We start from the raw sequence: 22740 nt of genomic DNA on the forward strand, positions 1-22740 counted from the left end.
CTTCAGTGATGAAAGCAATTTGACCTCAGCCTATCTTCGTTCAGAGTAACAGAGTAATTATATCCATTTCTCATTAGTAAACACACTGATCACTGACTTTCATACCTTATCACCTTTGACCCCTGGATAGCCAAAACTCCCAGGACATCCCTAAAATGAACAAGGAAAAATATAGTAAGAACAAAATTAAACATACAGCTTTCATTTTCAACAGAACGGCATCTTTAATTGATGAGATAAAATTGAAGGTTTAGAGCAAGTAGACATATTTAAAACACTGACAATGATGCTGTTTGCACAGTTGTGTTAATCTGGACAAACAAAACAATCACTCACAGATGAATCATTCAAAGGTCAGATGAGCAAATATGAGACATTACCTTAAGTGGCACTCTCACTAGGGTAATACGAGTACATCAATAAACTTAAACCTAACCTCTTATCTATCACAACCAGTTCACAAAAAATGGAACAGGCAGAAATGAAATGAAAAGTACAAATGTTCATAATTCTCAATTCATGGCATTAAACGGTTGATGAATTGTTTTTGGCATCAGAGCAATGCAAAAATCTAAAGCCTAGCCTATGAATGAACAACAGTTACAGATCAATGCAATACAATATTTCAGACAACTCTCTGGTCTGATCAAATCAGACCCTACATCAACACACTGCTAAAAGCTCAATCCCCAACAAGATAGAAATGCAGGATGTGAGTGTGACAACTAGAAATGGGAACATGAGTGAGCTTTAATTACCGCATGTCTACTGCCTTTTGTACCCCAACATCTCAGCATCTCCCCTTAGTGTTTTCAACCAACTGGTATGAATCAGGCCTTCATGAGGAATAATGGAGGCCTTTTACAGCACCCTAGCCCCTAGAGCTAATCCAGATGCTTCCAGATGGCACCACATCTGGGTTTGATTCTGTTGTGCCCAGGCACTTGTAAAACCAGGTGAACAAAACCTGGCTGCAGCCTAGAGTAGAAAGCTGGACAAATCGTGATGACCACGAAAGATTGCGACGAGACATGCTGACATATGGGGTATGTTGTGTAGCTTAAAACAGCTGAAATATATACTGTACATACACGAAGAGTAACATCAAAGGCCTTAAGAATTCTGTGATCTGAGAGGATCTGAGAATGGATCAGTCCAATTTTCTGTAATTTTTTCTTCTTGAGCTTTTGCATGCTTTATGCACCAGACCTGATTCTTCTGTGTTTGCAGATTATCCAGAAGTTTCCTATTCCTATTTAATGTCTACAAAGCTACCCATGACTGATGTTTAATGTATACAACGTGCGCCATATCAGCTAAGACAATTGGTTTCAGCCATTCGGCCTGTATCCTTGTTGAATGCAGACTGGTTTCATTACATTCTTCAGAGTTATAATAGGATGTGATATAAGGCCAAAACAACTGACCAGGTTTGTGCAAGATGTATACTAAATGTATACTCACAGGCTTACCAGGGGGGCCCATGGGCCCCATGTAGCCCTTTTGGATGTGATACACCCTCCCATCAGAGCCTCGCACAAGGTCTCTGTGCCAGCCTGTAAGTATGACAGTAGATGGGTGCTCCTTAGAACCCTTTCCAGATCCTCTAGGAGTTGTCGTTTCACTGCCCTGAGAGATACCCTTCCAGAAAGTTGTGCTATGAGGAGCCTGTGTGGTGAATCCACGATCCAGGTCCTCCTTTAACAAGTTGGATTCTTCATCGTCAGAACTGGATGTGATTTCCAGATGGATTTCTCCATTAGGGACAGTACTTCCAGTTGGTTTCTGTGGTGATGTAATGGGTACCCTAACATCCAGGTTGATGATTGTATCCCCTGGTTTCTTTGGTAAAAGTTTGTCAGGTTTTTGCTTGTCAGTGGTGATGTTTTCATCCAGACGTTTAGATGTGAATTCTGGTTTTCCACCCCGGCTGCCAGTGGTATCAGTTGGGAGGGTCTTAGAAGGGGAACCACCATTTTTGGACAATATGTTGTGGTTCAGAAGGTCAGTGTCCTCATCAGCCTCAAACACATCACCACGCTCATGAACAGCAGGACGTTTGGATCCGGTGGGCAGGGTACCATCACCACGGATGATGCCACGTCTCCGAAGACCCTGAGAATATAAAGAAATTACTTGCTCAATTAAAAGTCAGCATAAAATGTCATATATTACAAAAAGGCATTGCTTTTATAGCTCTGATTGATCAATAAAAAAATTAATTAATATTACTGTACATTTTCCATATCTTTCCATTTGAGTCAACAACAGCTTCTAAGCTACGATTTAAATCTGTTTATTACATGAATGTACATTACATTTCTGAATAACAACCGCACACTTTCTTATCAGATTGGTCATCCGGGTAATGTGAGTCATCTTTTCTAATTCTTGGATCACTGTGCGATCTCTACAAGTAAGCAAATATAATGATTTCCATGTCCTTTTATTTATTAATTTGGCAAGTTTTCTTGGCTGGATAATGAGGAGGCAGACAGTCATTTTCACAAAATAAACACCAACAGAACCATGACTCAAACCGGAGGTGGAATTCTGTTATTCAGCGATCTCTTTCTTATCTACCTAATTTCAACTCAAATCCATATTTCATGTCCATTTATTTATTTATTTGGTTAGTAGCTGTGTAATAAGCATGATAATGTACAGCCAGTTGTTATCACAAAATAAACCCCTTCAGGTTGATACAAGACCTCTCCGCTTACTGTCGGGTTTATTTTGCCATAACAACTGGCTGACTGTATCCCGCATATTAAACAGCTTATTAACTGACTGTACATTATCCCTTACATAAATGTATGTATTTTGCAAGGCTGTAACCACATGTATATGATCTAAATAATGGGGGTCGAGGTTGAGATGGGAAAATGGTTTCTTAAAAGTTCAGAAGTAACCATTTTAAAATGTAATGATAAAATAAATTAATAAATCAAACAAACAAAACAATCATTAAATCAGTAGATACGTTTATAAAGGCTTTACTGAAATTGAAATGGTGCCATCCTGAGAATGGCTGTTTAACATATGGTTGTGATGTTGCTGCTGCTAACAGTCACTGTTAAGGTAAATCCAAGAGTGCAATAATCCCAAACAGATAAACAACAATTTTACAATCGGCCATTTTGTAACAATCAATAATGATTTACTGAGATCTCAAATTTGATATCATGTAAAGATCAGAGGCACTGTACATAATTCAAGATAAGTTACAATCACAGCTCACATATCTGTGCCTCTCCTAAACAAAACAAGGCATCCGTCCGTGTTCCCTCATCACACCTGCCACAACTGGATTGACAGTGGCACAAAACATTTCTAAGACAACCAATTCAAATCAAACATTTGAACATGTCTATGATGCCAGAAATTATATCTACTGTAAATCATTGAGAGAGGAACACGGTATGGGATGCAGATGATCTTGCTGGGTTCTGAATGAGGAGATGGGAAATGGAAAACTGCCTCATTCTGTAATAAAACACTCACACTATGGTGTCTAAAGATTGTTGTTGTATATCAAAATGACAACATACAAATTGAAACATGTGTCTCTTCAAAAACAGCTGTGTTCCTGTCTTTTTTGCTTCATATGCAAAAGAGTCTAAGGCAGGTGTTTTTGTTACCCTAACTTTTAGACTGTGACACACTCATGTCTCTTTCGGTCCATTTTTGATGGGGGATTTCAAATGTGATTTACTCCCTTAGTATTCAATTTTTATCCCTTTTAGCATCTACATTTTAGCAAATAAAACTGATTGTATAACTGTCCAAATTAACATTTTGAACTATCAATCAATGTTCAATAAATTCTGTAAATGACAGACAACATCACTATTATGATGGGCTTCAGAGGATTAACTGATGCGAACTCTAACCATAAGACATGGGATACTTCATATGCCATTGTCTGAACCTTGGATTTAGGATGGACCACACCGTACCTCACCGAAATTACCGGCCAGGTTGAACTGCGTTTCACATCCCTGATCTCTGCCTGCATCACCACGGTCTATTGATGGACTACGATCTTGAAATGGAATAACAATTGTCAACAAAAGCCTTCATCAGCCAATTAACAAGGACAATTGCACCTATGTGAACTTCTGCAGTTAATCTAGGATGGACTTCAAAGACATTAGACAGAAATCTTACAGTTCATACAAAATCAATGTTTAAACACTGACCCTTAACACTTACTTAGTTTAATAATTTTATGACTTTAACTATACATAAGTAATATTTACATTATATTCATGATGTTAGCCAGAGGGGAACTGGCCCCCACAGTGAGCCTGGTTTCTCCCAAGTTTATTTTTCCTCCATTAATCAACATATTATGGAGTTTAGTGTTCCTTGCCACAGTCGCTTTCAGCTTGCTCACTGGGGGTTATTAATACAATTACTATTTAATTACTTGTTTTTAAACACGATAAACAATAGTATTTTATCTAATTACCCAATGATGATTAATCGACATTATAGACATTAGTTTTATCGTCTGTTAATCCCTGATATTTGTAAAGCTGCTTTGAAACGATGTGTGTTGTGAAAGGCGCTATTCAAATAAAACTGACTTGACTTGACTTGACAATTTTAATTTTGTAAGGTATTACTGTTTTTAAAAGCTGCTTTGGAATAATATGTATCGTAAATGTTGAATTTAACTTTAGCAGGACAATATAAGTATTTACAGTTCTCTTTGTGCCAATACCATAGTTTGTCAGAAGTAGAGAGTTAGGCATACATTTATTTAGCACTAAACTATACTCATTTTCCAGGTTGGTCAATTTCACTCTCTATTATAAAATATTTCAGCAAGCTTTGAAAATTTTTACCAAGTAGCCTGCAGATCAGTTCTTAAGGTATAGATATCAGACTTTAGTGTGCTAAGGTAAGATTGAAAAGGCTTAGGAAGTAAGAAACCAGGTGAAAAGCTCTCCAGAACAGATTCCACTCCAGCTCTGGTAATAAAACCTTCCATCCACCAGAGGGCTTCCTTTTACAGGGACCACCATGCAAACATGCACATAACATCATTGCTCTAAGACATTGTCCTTAATTGATCAGAAACATTGTTGTTTTTCCATTTGCACAAAGTTTGGAGAAGAGCGGCTTTATCTGATCAGAACAAAAAACAAAAGAGACACTGAGATATAAAATATACATAAACATACTTGATCGAGTCTGATTCTAAATAGGAGTCTATAAGAGGCAACAGTGTTGATATAATCCATCCCATTACAATTCTATGCCTTAAGGTCAGGGATTTGTAAATCAGATTTACAATTTTCATCTTGCGGGCAATAAAACAGCCAAGTCAAATCACTCACAACATCATAGCAACCATCTAACGACAACCTAGCAACCACCCTGAACACCATAGCAACCACACTGCAATACAATAATTAGCTAATAAGCTAAAACCTTTCTGTAGAGCATGATTGCTGTGACATCGACCAGATTGAGCATAAACAATCACTTAATTAAATTAAGACTGAATGATCTCAGAGCTGTGATACTCACAAGATGTGCAATTATCTATACTGTTTCAGAAACATTACAATTCTGAACATTTCCTGATTGAACACAGTTTAGACTGATCAGTGAAAAGCAGATCTCTGGAAGAGGTGGAATGTTTCCTAAAAAAACAAGAGATGTGCCTTGAGGCATAAGGGACATTATTTACACATGCGTCTACATGCCAGGTAACCACCACTAGTTCTAGTGTAGACTCATGAGCAAAACTGCTTGAAAAAAAAAATAACTTGCCTGTTATCATATTTCAATTTTTCTAGGTACAGATTTGCATCCTGTGTCTTGGTCTGTAGAAAATATGTATGTGTAAAGACTAGATAAGGAGGTTTATTTCACAGAACATACAAAGCCACACACAAAAATAAGTCAACGAAAGAAAGCAACTCTCTGTAAATCTATCATTAAGACACAGGTATTTCTATTGGCAATGTCAAACCAGCCATGTCTTGCATTCTGACTGATGCACAAACAGTTTCCTGTACAATGCTGCTCATGTTCTCATAGAACAATGTCCTGCAGCCGGGTGCAACAAAACCCTTGAGTTAACCACTTGAGTTAAAAATGGTTAGTTGCAACCAGGCCCTGGACTTTAAAATGTACAGGAATATAGAATTTAAAAAAATGAAAACCAAAGTCATGTCAAGTCATTTTAATTTGTATAGTGCTTTTCCCAACACACATTTTTTCCCCAAACACACCGCTTTACAGAAAATCATGCTTTAATAGAAAATGAAGCTGTAATATCTATAGAGTCTTAGTGTCATCATTGTGCACTTCGATAAAAATATGACATAATAAATAATTAAATAAATAAGTTCATTAATCTGTCTAATCCATTTTGTTATTATGGTCTTGTCATAAAACTGTTGCCACAGATGTTGCCTCCTGCCACAATGGGTTTTTAAATATTACACTAGGCTGGGAATTCAATTTAGCTCTAACAATGGTTGTATTGCACTAAAAACAATACAAAATTTTGTATTACTTTTAAATGTAAAAATCAACTGTAATTGTGCAAATTATTGCAAACCCATAAATGTTAAATATATTCAAAATCTGCACCTTGACATTGGACATAAACCCAGAGTCTGTGGTAATCTGGGACAAACCAGCTCAGTGAAACTATTCTGCCCATAAAACCCAAACAACTGTAACCTCTCACATCTCCAGCCAAACCACAGCCAGTCATAAGGAGAGACTGAACTCACACTTGGTTACATATGACATATGTCTGCACACAAATATGTATCTTTATGTACTAAAATCCTTTTTGAAGCAAAGTGGTCCTCTTCAATATATTAATGCAATGCTTGACTGTTGCACAAAACAACCCCTGACATTAATAGATCTGAGTAGTGAACACTTCGAGCAATGCATGGATTTGTACAAACAATTTTGACAAACAAGCACATTTAGGAATGGTTGCCTAAATGAGGCTATACCTTTGGAATACGATTCCTTTGTCCTTGCACTCCAAATCTCATTAAATCCAACATAATCAGTCCCAGCAAAAACATCCAGATCTTCATCATAGCACACACACACACATGCACACAAGAAGGTAAGACAAGCCAAATATTATGTGCACATTAAAATACCCACAAACTCTCGATCTACCCAAACACATGCAAAAACACATATATTCTACTTCACACAATGAGACACCTGTATGACTGAGTGGCCTCAGGGCAAATTGAGCTGGTGTGTGTGAGGGTGCGTATTCTTGTCTTTGAAAGTGGATAGAATGCTTGTAGTGTCCAGATACAAGTAATTACATGCTTTCCAAGGTAGATATGCAATAACCTATAGAAAAATACTGTTATACTGTATATATTAGTGTTGTCTAACAACTGATAAGTCAATTAGTGAAGTAAAATGGTTTAAGATTATTTCTTAATAACCCTCCTGTTATGTTTGGGTTAATTTTTAATCCGATTAAGAGTTAAAATTGAAAAACGAATCTAAAACTAAACGAAAAATGTAAACTATACTCTTTGCATTACATTTTTAAGATACTTGTTTCCATTTATGCACAGTCAGGGTGTTTTTGGTGGTTACTAGGGATAGCTAGGGTCCAAGTCAGAAGAGACCATTCCCAAGGCACTATAATATCCTGATCCCTGGATATGTGAAGGGTCCTTTTAAATGGAAGTCTACACGACACCACTTTACCTTCCCCTTGCATTAGTGCATTGCATTAGCAGCATTGGAGACCAGTGTACATCACATAATCAGTGATGAGTGCAATTCTGGGGTTGCATTTTACCCTCTAACATAAATGTTTTACTCCACTGATGGTTAGGATTAGATTTGGTGTTTGGGTTGGGGGGCACAGTTTATAAAATATGCATTCCTCCTCACTGTGTTACAGCCTGAACAGCTGAAAACAACTTGATTTTGGCACCCCTCTGTGGACGATACATCGAAACAATTTAGCTCACACGTGCCCATACACCTAACAACAATTACCACTTTGGCCATCGGGGGCAGTGTTTTGCATTTTGGTAAGCACAGACCGATTTAAGTTAAGAAAATTCAACCTACTGTTTTCGATTTCACTGTGAGATCAGTCTGGTATATCTATCATAAAATAATAGTAACACTACTGACATATAGGTGGCACACTTTCCAGATGAAATACTACCATAAAAGCTTTTATTTATTTAGTGGTGGCGCTATAATCAGCATGCTGTATCTATTAGACAGTTTCAGGAAAAGGAAAAGTTGCGTCTTTAAATTAATCCCCTTTATAGTACCGCTGCTACAGCCACACATGCAGACTTTGTCCATTGCAACACATCTTGTGCTGCATTTTGATCATTTTGCTTTAGTTTTCAGCTAAATTAAATCTAGAGTCCCTTTTAAAAACGAGATCCCTCTCTCAAGACTTTGGTTCCATTCCGTTGCACTATGTGATTTTGAACACAAGGGCGTGTTATGTTAAGGGCCCCTGAGAAATGTGCATCTGATCGGGGTCAGTTGAACTCAAATCCAGCCCAATTATACCAGACTTACAGCATACTTTGAACATCATACAGCAGAGAGAGAAAAAAATGTCATACTTACTCATGCATCTATTTTTTTTTTTTGCAGTTTAAATGTAGTTTGTCTTGCAGTTAAATTAGTCAGAATAGACAGCTACTCTTGAACGACCATCAATGGAAAAATATTTTTTTTCCCCATCATAATGATGTACTCAAACCTATCCTGACCTTTGTCCATTTATAAGGAGAAAGAGGTGAGGAAATTAGCAACTCAGGATCTTTTAAAAATGCTAGTGTAAGCAACCCTTCTGAGGTGTTTATTTTAAGGACCGCTGGCAATGTCTCATGCATGTCATTGCCCATGAACACATAAATTACCTTTAAACAAATATCTGAAAATCAGATCTAACTTTGTTGCTGTACATTCAAAGAAAGGCTGAGTTCAAAGGAACGCCTGAAGCTGTTGAATACTTCACAGCCTGTCTGTGGAATTCTGACACTTTCCTAGAGGGAACACAGTCCAACACAAACCTAATTTTAATGAAGAGTAAATCAATTACAGGCTTGTGCCCACCTCTACCAAACTAAACCCAAGGGGAAAGTGATGTTATTTCTAAACACACATACACACAACATAAAAAATTATTAATACAAATATGATAAAGCCAGAAAAGAACTCCATCATACCAAAACAAATAATACGAGATACACAGACGCAAACAAACAAATTCACACATTCCCAGAGGGTCGAGTAAATACATACCATCTTTTGAGTCATGGTGCTCTAATTCAAACTGGTTGTTCGATTCTGGTCCACATCATGTCCCAATAATTTTTTGAAGCAATCCGAATGATGAAAAGTGCAATACATTTTTTTTACTTGACTTGACCAAGTCAAAGAGCCCAGGAAGGGTCTTCTGGTTATACTTGGAGTTATGTTTTGTACAAATCATTGAAAGCATGAGCAATAATATTAGTGATGCTTGTTTTGGCAAATACCACTAAATAACACAGATACAACTACAACAATTCTGACTCCAAAATATGGATATGCATACATTCACATATCCAACTAACAATTCATGACCTGGATGACACTGGAAATGAGTGAAGAACTAATTAAACAATTAATGACTTTGATCTCCTGTAGTGCTAAACAGCTTTAAGAAAGCTAGAAGTTTCTCATTAATCCGTTCCCCTGGGAACATGTGAACAGGAAATTGGCAAACCAAAAATGGCAGAGACATCAAAATGAAACACCACAATACAAAGTTCAGTCAAGAAGTTACGCCACAAGAGAGACTGAAAAAGCAGAAATAAAACAGACTTTTTTTTTTAAATGCTGCCGCTGTTTAGTCTTTGAAAGGCACCACCTTTATGATATACCATATTGGAGTCCAGGTAATGTGGCACATAGAGGTACTAGATGTTTTAAACATGCTATAGTAATTTGTCAGTGAAAGAAACATTCGTTTTTTAATCTGATGGAATATGGAGTCCATCGATATTCATAGCTCCAGTTTCCAAAGCCTGCAATGACCCTGAATCCATGGACCAAACAGGTCACAGCTTCCTAATACACATGGTGCCACATAAGCTCATATGGACTTGGTATGTGTTTACAGGTTTATGTTTGGTTGAAGTTTTGTTCTTTCTTCCAGTCATCAGGAATGCTTTTGATTTTGTACACAGACAAAGACTGCAGACAGCAAAAAATTAAAGGTGCTATATGTAATATTTTCACTATACTAAATCATAAAATGACCATAATATGTCATTAGAGAATTAGGGAACATGCTAAGTTGAAATACTGGCTTCTCCGTTAACAATGCTACAGCCAGTATATTCTACTTTGAAGTTTCCATTCCAGGCCAGAATATCTGTTTATGTTTTGGCCTGTGTGATCCCGCCCACTGCCCACTCACCAATAGTTGATACTGGATCCATATTGGTATTTTGATACCACCGGGTTGCCAGATTTAAACAAGTTTGCAGGCAAACAACACTGCATGCTGCAGCCATGGAAGCCAGCAAACAAACTGGATCAGAGATAACAGATTCCACCTAACCTAAAAAGCCTCGCCATCTGTCTAAAAACCACCATGACAAGAGGCGTAGTGAAACAAGGATAAATATTGGAGATGCCTTTGGAAAATGAAGACAGCTTAAAGCCCCAAAATCCTTTAAAATGGATGCTGAGTTGGCTAATTTGCATGTCAACATTCTGACAACCCACATGAGCTTCGAGTCTGGGGCGGGGCAGACAACTCTCCAATATTTTTAATTTGGACTGCAGTACCCATTTCAAAGGCTTGTTGTCAATCATACATACAGCACATTTAAACAACTATCAAAACCAGAGAGGTTTTTATAATAACAAGCAGATATAAATTATCCAGGTGAAAGCAGTTTATGAGGTATAAGGTATTTTAAGCGATAATATAATAGATCATGTGTGATGCTTCAGGTGATGATTCCTAATTGTTTCACTGACAAGAATGCATTTTTTTTATTGTCAGCAGAAACAAACCTTTACACTATGTGAATCGACCCCTGAACATGCCAATATGTGTAATCTTTGAGTTACAAGAGAGCAAGTCATGATGTTCACACAACATGGGATTGAGCAAACCCCAATCCAATGGATTTATTAAACCTTAATTTTGGCAATACCAATATTAATATATTGAAGGTATCTTTATGTTGTTTGATGCTTAATGTTTGATGTATGGGAAAAGACCAAAATAGAAGTCTTTATTTTTTGAAAATCTTCAACTCTGTCGAAGCTCTCAAATCTCATTCAATTCAAACAGTTGGCATAATAATGAGACTTAAAGGAAATAATGACTTTTGACATAATTACGTCAAACTTGGCGTGATGCCTCTTGTCATGCTCTATTTGAAATACATGTGAGCACAAATGCAGATTTGAGAATTACATCAGAGGGGACTATTTAAATAATTTAAATTACGATCTTTTCCTAAAACAATGGTGTTGTCTGGATTCCAAATACTTATAATATAGCTGAAGAGTTGTGTGGACTACTTTTAAGGTGCTTTTTTGTCATTTTTAGATCTCAATAGCCCTAGTCCTCATTTATTTTCGATGTATTGAACAGCACTCTGGACATTCTGCAACACTGTTTTCTCTGGAAGTTTGGAGCAACACGAGGACAACTAAATGATGACAGAATTTTTATTTTTTGGTAAATTATTCCTTTAAGTATTTTGTTTCATATTAATATGTAATGATGAGAAGTAAAACAGAATGGTGCATAGTGGCACAGTCTAGCTACTCACAAGCAGTTTTGCATGAATAGAGTCACTGTCTTGTGCCGCCTCTAATAAATCCTCCAGGTCATTTGAGGACAGCAGGAGTTCCTGGTTAGAGAAATAAAGTAAAAAATACTACATATAGAACTCTTGAATAGATTTATATTGATGCATAGAGGAATTTAATTAATTTTAGTAGTATAAAATCCATCTTTGTTGTATTGTCTTTGTTGAGTCCATTTTTTAATGAATACAGGTGTGCAAAATTCATCATGATTTATTCCAAGACTTACTTCACTGAGGGGGAAATGTACAATACAATATGGCTCGCTCACCTCTTGAGTCTGTGTGCGAGCGGAACGGGGAGGTTTGTGGCCTGACCCACCACAATGAAGCTGGAAAACACCACACTGATCTCGAGCTGCATCTGGTTCTCCCATTAGAAATGTCACCTGCATCAGATCACCCTGCAGACATGTGACAAATGATAAAACATTACACCTATACAGAAGTACACACATGCATACAACCTGTATGGTTACATGACACATGCATAAATGATAAACAGATAATTATATGCAAGGTAGAATAAATAACTATGTATTTGCATTGCTATAACACGATCTCTACTAGATCAATAGTATTAACGGGAAAGGTCACCCAAAAATGAAAATTCTGTCATAATGTATTCAACCTCATGTTGTCCCAAACCCATATGACTTTCTTTAATCCATGGCACATAAAAAAAGATGTTAAGAAAAAAAGGCTTATGTGCTTGGAAAAACATGAGGTCCGATAAATTATGACTTAAGACTTATTATTGAATTATGAATAACATTTTTTGCAAAGGCACACACACAGAGTGATATTTTACAGTTCTAAGATATCTTTATTACTTTATTTGTGCCAAACAAACACTGATCAGTATCATTAACTTTCATTAGCAAATCATTAAGCAACCATTATATAATGCATAACAAACTAGCAGAATGCTGCAATTGCCCAATCAGGTTCAAGCACTCAAGTGAGCTATGAAATAAGAAGTGTTACCCATTAGCCCCTTGTTTTAAAAGCACCCCAAGACTGAGTGGAGTGTGAGTATGTAAATAGGATTCTGGGACTCTATGATGTCATGGTCTAAAATTCTGCCTAGACTTCATGCTGTATTTACTTTCCCCCCTAACACAACTAAAAAAAGGACATTTAACTTCTCTGCAGCTGTTTAAACTCTACTCCTACCACCAATAAAATATGTCCTTCAGCCAGAACTAGGAATTATAATTTTTTTTATACATTTTAAAAGCCAACATAATCCTCTAAAGTGCCATTTTCCTCCAACTTTAAGATGGGTCTCTTGTTCTTGCATGTGATCATCTATAATCACATACAAGCTACAGCTAAATACAGTTGTAAAAAAAAAAAAGTATTTTTTTTTAATTTATTTCTATTTTGTAAACCAATAAATAATACTCTTGGTCAACTATTTAACTCTGTGCATCATATATTATTGTAAAAGATTTGTGTACATAAAAATCTAAAATCTCTATCCACTTGACAGCAAGACAATGGACAAACCATCAGGTAACATTGATGAATATAAACGCAGATGTTAGGCTTGGGCATAGTAACTCCTATACGCTGAGAGACACTCATCCTCCATAAACTTAATTCTTTGTAATTAATTCTAACTGTAATTAACTTTGGGTTTAAATGCCAAAGGGGACTGTTCTCGAGATGTATTTACATGTGCTGAGAGATGGTGAGAGAATGAAGGATTATAGACTGTTCTGATTCCACAGGAGGTGTATAGGTGCTGGATGCCTGTATGTTTGGACCATAAACAAATTGAATTCTCACTTCAAAAGGGGTCTCAGATCCCTCAATAATTCCTCCCACCATCACCAAGCCATCGGTGGAGATTCCCAGACCATCACTGTAAACCCAGTCCACACTCTCAACCATGGAACAATCCACATACAATGCCAACCGGCCTGTGGAGACACTGACTGCCACGCGATGCCAACCCCCATCGGATAGTCCTCCAACAGGGAATCTAGGAATTAACAACTCCAGTGTTATTATCATTACACAGACTAAAACAAAAACTAAATGGAAACATTTTTATTAAATGAAATAAAAAAATAAAATAAAACCATGACTAATGGAACTAAAAGAAAATAAAAATTACCACAAATTAAGTTTCAGTTTAGTTTTTGATACATTTGATTTACCAGACTTCAATGAAATAAACTAATATTAAAAGAATGAATGAAAACAAATGAAAAAAACATTGAAATGATAAAAAGTCTAAATATGTTAGAGATAAATAACTAACTAATTTAACTATAATAACCCAAGACAGATCAAGCAAAATATTATACATTTTGTATTCTCAACAAATTGGGCTAAACAAACCATATGATAAAGCATCAAATGTGCACTCAGAGTGCACTCAGGAGCCAGGAGAACCCATGGATATCATAAACCATACGATTCCCAGACAAAACATTAAGAGACACTTCCTATCTATGTAATGACAAGTGATTTTTTATTTATTTTTTATATGCAAGCTTAAACTAAACAGAAACCCACATGAGACCATGGTAAGAACATTATGACATAGTAATGTCACCCTAATGATGAATGTAAATCACAAACAGCAAAAATTCAATTTATTTTATCCTGCAGGTGGGTAATTAACCGGGAGAACTAAATATTAGTCTCGTTCCTTACTTCGGGGAACGGAGTTTACAACAGTAGCCATGACGTTCTCCTTCTGTCACTCACTCGACGTTGTGTCGAATTAAGTGACACAAGGGGTATGATTGGCGTCCCAGGAAGACCCCTTGTGTCACTTCATTCGACACAATGTCTCGTTCCGTCCCTCGGGGAACAAGTTTACAACAGTAACCATGACGTTTTGAAAGGCCATGAGTTACATCCCATGCTTCATTGTAAATTTAAGCTGTAAGGCTTGGCTTAAGTCACACAATGATAGAATTAATAAATCAAAGAGCTGTTCAATCCAGCAACAAAATAAAAAAAACATTTACAGCACTATACTCCACACATTGCAGTTAAAACAGCACAGATCACAATGGACATTTACTCATAGTGCCGTTGTTGGGTGCTAATGAACGTGAAGGTGTAGGCACTGATGCGGATCTGCAGTAGAATGTGTCCATCTGGGCATAGGAAGGTTAGCACACTGTGGTCATCAGGCTGGGAGCTGCGCAGATACAACAGCAAACTGAACTCATCACCAAATCTGAAACAGAGATGAGAGAGAATTAATTTTTAATTGTTTAATTGGTGCAATTTAAAAAAGAAAATCATAGTATGAAAAGAACAAATTTCATACCATATTACTTATAAAGTGCTAGCAAAAAGTTGTGTATGCATATGCTATATGTATCAGTCCTAGAATGTGTCCTAACCAGGCATGACATGAAAAGATTCTTTGTGTCTAAAATGAAAGTTTTATGATTTTCTTGCAAGCAACAAAATCATAGCCAATCAGAACATACTTAATAGGTGGGTTTCCATCCAACTATTTTTATGCGTATTTTGAAATTTAAATTTGAAATAAACTTTCAAAATTTGCTTAAAATGTAATGCGCTAGGAGGAGGTGGATTTTCTAGAGTTTAGCATTAGTTAAAATGCGCATTAAGGTGATGGAAATGGTTTATTCCTAAAACGATGCCGTGTTTTGACCATTTGTGCATGTGTTATAGTGTGCGATAACTTGATGTGACTAGCCCACCGAAAGGTCTGACTTTGGCACACAATTCTTTGTTAAACACTTGTCATTCGGAAGTGTTTAACCCTCAGCTGGTTGGTAAAGTGGGTCCTCTCAATCTGCCAGCACAGATTTGAGAGCGGGCGCTCCCAGGTATGCGAAGACCGGCAGTGGGTGGGCATCGCAGCTATTTCAGCCCACATTATATCAGATATTACACTCATTCTGCGGTGTCTCGTGGATGCATTCAATAAAATTAGATACTTGCTCTAATCTTGCAAATAAAACTGTCCCCAAAACAGGGAGAGGTCATTCAGCTGCTCCATCATGACGAGGTGGCTCCCTCATGATAATGCGCATTTCGTAGTGGATAGAAACGTGCAACAATTCAAATTTCTTAAGACGAATTTTTAGAAATGCACTTAAAAATGCGAAACATTTTGGATGGAACCCAGCAACTGTTTCATGCGAATATACTCTATAATGATGTGGAGCAGGATTTATAAACATTGAGATTTCACAGTGAGTGAGATGCAACAGAAACAGAAACTAAGCGACTGACAAAATATTCGAAGTTACGTGAGTTATAACGAAGAGAAGTGATTTATTCTTGATGCTTGGTTGTGTCATGCTTGGTAAGTGCATGGTGTATGCTTCCACTGTGGTACATACATTTCCAAAAATTAGATGGGAGTTAAAAAAACGTTTTGCATAAGATTATCCTGTTAGTTGATAGTCACTGTGCGTACCTGTATCCAAACACCTTGCGTAACGGCATAGAGAGGGTGGAGTACTGGCCAACTTGCAGTATTGGACAACTTTGGATTTCCTGAATTACTGATGCGTTGCTGTGGTTTGCCACCTGCCACAGATAAGCAAGAACGTCTATTTCTTCTGCCAAGTGATTGAAAAAAAAAGTTAGTTCCATTGTAAGGAAAAAAGAAGCTATGATAGTGAATGGTGACTGATATCTAACATCCTGCCTAACATCTCCTATTATGTTTCACAGAAGAAAGAAAGTAATATGAGACCGAAATGATGGATGATGCTGAATAAATGATGACAGAATTTTAATTAATTTAATTAAATTTTAGGTGTTCACACTTGTGTTTCATTCATTTCCATTCAAATACTTGCAAATACAGGAGAGTGGGAACGCAATCATTTGTACAAGTTTTGTCTTTTGATGTTTATGCATGGTGAATTCTGACCTACAAATTTATCTAGCAGAAGGATGTTTACCCAAAGAAGACCTAATAGCTAATATTAGATAGATGATCATTTATTAAAAACAGAAGCCCTAATGTGTGACGTTATATCCTGCTTCCCATATTCATTACAGGATCTGAAATAGTGTCTAGTGTGACCGCAACTTGGTCAAAAATGGGTTTTCTTAGTGAAACGTAAAAACAAATATGGCTGAATAAACTTGACTACATTAATCTAAAAGCAAAATTTTACTTAAGTAATATATTATATATGAATCAAAAGTAATTTTTAAGATTTAGATCAGGTAGAAATAGATCATTAAGGTAACAATTGCACATTTCCACTTTATAAAGTGTAACCTAGATTGCATAATGGATCCCAGAAACATCTGTTTTAGATAAAACAGCAGGTACAGATGAAAGCTGAGACCGTAAACAAAGGACACTTAAACATTTAGCATTTTTCCAGTAATAATCATTAGTTCTGTAGAGGTCTATGTGAGATCAGTCACTCAGGAAATCAGTTCACTGTGATACTAGGGCAAAAATCTTATTCTTGATCATAATTTTTGTATTGTTTTCCTGTAAAAAAATATAAAAAAACCCTTAAAACAATTTGTGTGACAAGGCAGGTGAAGAAGGAGGATCTAAATACCACTTTTTATACAAAAGAATAAACAAACTAACTCATAATGAAAACAAAACACAGGGAACCAGGCACAGAGCATCCAACAATACATGCAAAAACTACAAACAAACCAGAGGAAACAAGGGCTTAAATATACAAGGGAAAACAAGGAACATCTGGGGAAACAATCAGGGAGAACCAATCATGAAATAAAACTACAAAAGGACTACAAAACAAACAGGAAACAGGAAAGTGGGAACTAAACAAGAATTTCAACATAAAAGCACAAAAACGAAAACATTATTTTGATTGATCTTGTTTTAGAAGCAACACTGCATAAGATATTTAGGTTTTTCAGCCAGTTTACACTACAAGAACTGATGCATCACCACAGTCTTTAAACCTGAGAAAAATTTGGCTTGGAGAGCAGGCTTCATTTACAGACAAACTCAACAGACCAAGAATCAAACATGCACACACACTTTGGACTGACTAAACTGTTTTCAATTTTGACAACAAAAAACATTTCAAACAGAAGTATGCAACATTGTCACATGACTTCATCAAAAGGTCTGCATCTAAAAAAAAAACAATTGGCTGGGTATCATGGAGCCCTATTTTATTTAAAAAATTTTCTTCAGAATTTTTGTAAAATACTGTGTCATGGGTAACCAAGTCACCACCATGACCCTTGCTTTCTGCCGGCCTGTGAGATGCCAAGCCACTGGAAAAAGCTGCCAACCATGCGTTCCAGAAGTGCGTGCACCTGTCCACTCCATTCTCTGCACTGCTCAACCTTTTGTGAGCCCCTTGATCATGACGAGAACACCGTGTTTACTTTCAGTGATATCACATCCCCCTTAGATGCTTTATTTACTTTGTTTAAGTGCCCCAAACCCATCTAAAACAAAAACAGACCAGGCTGAAATGCCAGCTACGATCAGAAAATCATCTGAAATATGGTTTAAGCTGTTTTTGTTCATCAGAATGATTGAATCTGAACCATTACCTAACAGCCAGCCAACTAAATTAATATGTAATTATATTTAAATTTGGCTTACTTCCTGTCCTTACAAAGATATATCAACAAATGGACTCTGCTGGCTGAAAGTCTGCAAAACAAAAGATGTGATTTACAGGTTAAAACCAACAAAAAGATCCATAAATGCTGAGGATATGACCTCACATTCACATCAAAGCAAAGATTACTTCAGCCCAGATGTGAAGATTCTGTCATCTTAAATTTCATTGAATAAAAGATTTTATACTCAATTAGATTAAAATATAGAAGGTTGGTTGGAGACATTTGGTTATGAAGCATCATGGCAATATGGTATCATTTATCAGAAAATGCTGAAAAGAGAAAAAAAGGCAGGAAGGGAAAGAGAAGGAGACAAAGAAAAATGGATAAAGAAACTAAAGAAAGGACACACTCCTCGCCTTCAGGAAAGGTTAAGGTCAAACTGCTCTTAACCAGGTTCACTCTAACAAAATGGCTGATGCACTTTCCCTCAATTTAAAGGGGTCATGACATGGTTTTTTTTATTGTATTATTATGTTCCCTTAGGTGCAATTATAGTATTAATATATTTTTTTTTAAGAAAAACTTTTAAAATCTAGTGATTTATGACCTTTTCCCACCCTGTTTCTCATCCTCTGATTCAAACAGTCTGTTTTGGGGGCGTTTTCCATTTAAGACTTCAGTGTTAACGCCCACTGTTATGATTGGCTAACGTCAGTGCCTATGTATCAATTATTGACGCCCCCAGCCAGAACAATATGCAAGTAAACTAAGTAAAAACACTGTGATTATTCATAATGAATGAAATTGCACTTTAAAAAGTAGTTTAAAGTTTAAAATAGATTACTTACAGTTTGCGTCGTCGTTGTTCCCAGAATAGTCGGCACGGACTTATCTTTGAGCAACAGTTTTCTGGCAAAGCCAGCATCATATTGAGATGTGTTCTCAAAACAGTCATCCTTAAAATGTACAGAACAAACGCTTAAGTTAACACTGCCGTGACTGGGACGTCCGCAAAAAATAAACTGCATCCATTTTTCCCTGACGTCTGGATCTTTCGGCAGCTTATTCAGAGGTTTTGTTTGACCACAGCCAGGAACAGCACATCTGTGTGGCATCGTAATTTTCCTGTGCACAAGTAGTCTCTGTCAGAGCTCGCTGTCCATCGACTGAACACTTGTGAGGTGCACGGCGATACTGAAATGAGCGTAGTTGTCTTGCGCTTAAATCGTAGTTATCTTGTGCTGGAGGCGGTCATATGCAAACGCTGTTACGTCACTTCTAACCGACACGTCACTTCTAACCATGAATCCAGAACGAGCTGTATTTTGAGCTTGATTAAATAAATGATTCGTTTAGAATGGGGAGGACGTCTTAAAATATTAAACTTGCAGGACGTTTTAATGATACAAAGACCTCTTATATACCAAACGATCAAGGCAAATTTGGTTTCTCATGTCATGACCCCTTTAAGACAACCCAAAAAACATAAACCAGACTCCTGAAATCGTCTTACTTGAAAAGTGTCTGCTCATGAACTACTGCCATATCCTGAGGGCACCATGGTGTCCGGTTTTCAAAACACAGCTCATGTTCAAAGCTGCATGGTTATGACATGGGTGATTGATCTTGGGTTCAGACAAAGTATACTGTCTGAAGACTCTTGGTACTCTCCTACTCTAGTGGCCGTGTATGGCAAAGCATGTACTATGCCAAAGAGAGCATTCCACTCTAACACATCATGTCTACAACATGGACGTGCAACACAGGGGATAACAAGGGAGGGGGGCAGGGGCGTAGCTGGGTTAAACCAACACTTTGATTACTTTACTTGGTGATCAGAGGGACCCGATCCATACATAGGGATCAGAATATCATAGAGACTTGGGGTTGGGCTCTTTCGACTTTGTAAGCAACCATCTAGCAACTACTCAGAACACCTTAGCAACATCCTGCACACAACCCAAAAGCTGGTTATTGATACAGTTTTACCAATTAGATTCAGATTCACTAGCTCTTGATTTGTTTAAATTCTGATTAATTTGGGTATATTTCGGCTATACTAATATTTGTTTATCTCTACTCTTCCCTTTGGCCTGTTAACAAGATCAACCATTGATTCTATTACTATCAACTGGTCAACCGTGATGGATGTAATGAGAACCCCTGGCATAGAGTAAAAGATCAATCTCCTGATTTAAAAAATAAATATTAGGATCATTGAAATGAAAACACGACTAATTGAAAAGTAGATTTTTTTTATTAACCCAGCCCTAACCCACAACACTGTGGTGACAACTTTTGGACAGCAAGCAACACTCACATTTTCAGGAAAATCTTGTTCATTTGAATAGACTTAAGGTAACTGAAAGTAAATAGATTGTTTTACATTCTACTGCTTTATCTGCAGTACAGCCCTGTCAGCACCTCTGTGAGATAAAATACTGATATAAAAAGCAATCAATTATCACATTTATAAGAACTATTGCAATGAGGATTGTTTAGAATTTTAAGATCTGTAAGTAATTTCACCATTTGAGAATAACTTCTCTATGGCTTCCCAGCAGCCATAAAAAAGCCATAAACAACAACCTAAGTGAAGCCCAATTCATCATTGCCTGTGCCCTCCAGCAAAGACCCTCCTGATCACTCACAGGTGGTCTGCCAATCGGAATGCTTCTCTTTTGAGAAAAACAACATTTGTGGCCAAATGTGCAAGCACTTTTCTACAAAACAGAAGTGGATGAATCATTTGGAGAGGGGGTGAAAGGTAGAACAAGAATAAAAGAGACTGAGTGCATGACAATAAAATACAACAAAAAATTACACTAAAATGATTGTGGAAAGAATGTGGTAGAGACAGTAAGATATATAATTTGAAGGCAGAAGAATTGATTGCTCGGCCCCTGGTAGTAAAGTCTTTCTCTCTTATAATGCTTCCATAATGCTTTGTGGTGTGGGTAGGAGACTCAATTGAGGTGAGATGCAGAAATAACATCTTACCAGTAAATCAGTGAAAATAAAAAGTAAATCAAAATTTTAATTCCAGTCTGTTCCTCACACAAAGCTATTGTATCACTACAGGAGAATTATGGAGTCATATGGACCACTTTTACGACATTTTGGAGCTTCACAGCCCCAGTCTTCATTCCCTCATTAATATTAACTATTTTACTACTTAACTATTATTTTAATTTGCATTTTGTGTTCCATGGAAGGAAGAAAATCATAACAGAACGGTGAGCAAAATATGGCAGAAAGTTCATTGTTAGGTGAACCTACAAAACAGTGCCAGATGTGGATGTCTGCATCACGTGGGAGGTGGTTTCAGACACTGCAGTGCAGAAATAAAATCCAGAATTGGCCTCAAGTTGCATCATGTCACATTTCGTACATGCATGTTGCTCAAATGTAATGTCACAGCTCAAAATGTACTAGTACTAGAGCCACTCTTGTGTCTGAAAACATTCACATTATGTTAGAACCGAGATCTAGATTATTCATCTAGAGATCATTCATCACAACAATATTTTTTTTGCTTCTGGTTAAATTCAATGTTATGATTAATCTCGGATCTGGTTGGTTTGATTTAAGGCCTATAACACTTTTTTGAAGAATATTCTGAAATGCCTATGGACATTTTTAAAATAAGTGAAAAGTGTGTACATATGGGCTGCTCACTGTCACAGACATAGACCCTGTTTACATCTGGTTTTGAGATGTGTTTCAGCTGATCCAATCACACCTGCACAAGCAAGACATCAGCATTTACACCAGGTCATAATATGCATCTCTTTTGAGCACTTGATTCAGGGTCTCTGATTTCATGACTGTGGTGATGGGGGCATGGCCTAGCACTGGTTTGTGAATAGAGAACGAGTTCAGGGGATGAAAGCGGCAATGATTTTTACCTGAAGGGAATTACTCTATATCTAACAGCTTTTTCCAATTTTGCAGTGAGAGCTTGAGGAGTATAAGAGGGAGCCAGACGCCAGAGGAGAGGAGGCACATAGAGTGCAGTGTGTGTGTTGGAAGCTTCACTGCTAGGCTGAAAAGCAGCAGTTTCATAAGACGCTATTGTTATTACATTCAGTGTAAATAAACTCACTCAAATGGTTCGCTGAAGCGGACTCCTGCTACCTCCTTCCCATATATAATAGAAAGGCCGTTACAATGACATACATCAAATGTTTTGCCAGTGTATTACTGCATGATAACGAGTTGCAAAAAAGTCAAGGAAGATACGAAAGCACTAAAATATGGCACATTGTTTCTCTTAATTATACTTGTATATAATCTTAGTGAAAACATCACGTTTAGAGCAGAATTCTGA

The 22740-nt window shown here is 37.0% G+C and overlaps 1 protein-coding gene across 1 annotated transcript in view; it reads right to left on the reverse strand.

Moving 5' to 3' along the window:
• LOC127624544 (collagen alpha-1(I) chain-like) overlaps positions 1–16478 on the reverse strand; it is a 56687-nt gene extending 40209 nt beyond the window's left edge. Inside the window, exons 1-7 of the mRNA XM_052099319.1 lie at positions 16300–16478; positions 14920–15078; positions 13668–13863; positions 12146–12277; positions 11838–11918; positions 1465–2115; positions 106–150 (exon numbers count right to left, since the gene is read on the reverse strand). Coding sequence (XP_051955279.1) covers positions 106–150; positions 1465–2115; positions 11838–11918; positions 12146–12277; positions 13668–13863; positions 14920–15078; positions 16300–16478 — 1443 coding nt within the window. The remainder of the gene's footprint in view (positions 1–105; positions 151–1464; positions 2116–11837; positions 11919–12145; positions 12278–13667; positions 13864–14919; positions 15079–16299) is intronic.
• Between the last annotated feature and the right edge of the window lie 6262 nt (positions 16479–22740).

The sequence above is a fragment of the Xyrauchen texanus genome, chromosome 31, assembly GCF_025860055.1.
Source record: "Xyrauchen texanus isolate HMW12.3.18 chromosome 31, RBS_HiC_50CHRs, whole genome shotgun sequence".
Lineage (NCBI taxonomy): Eukaryota > Metazoa > Chordata > Actinopteri > Cypriniformes > Catostomidae > Xyrauchen > Xyrauchen texanus.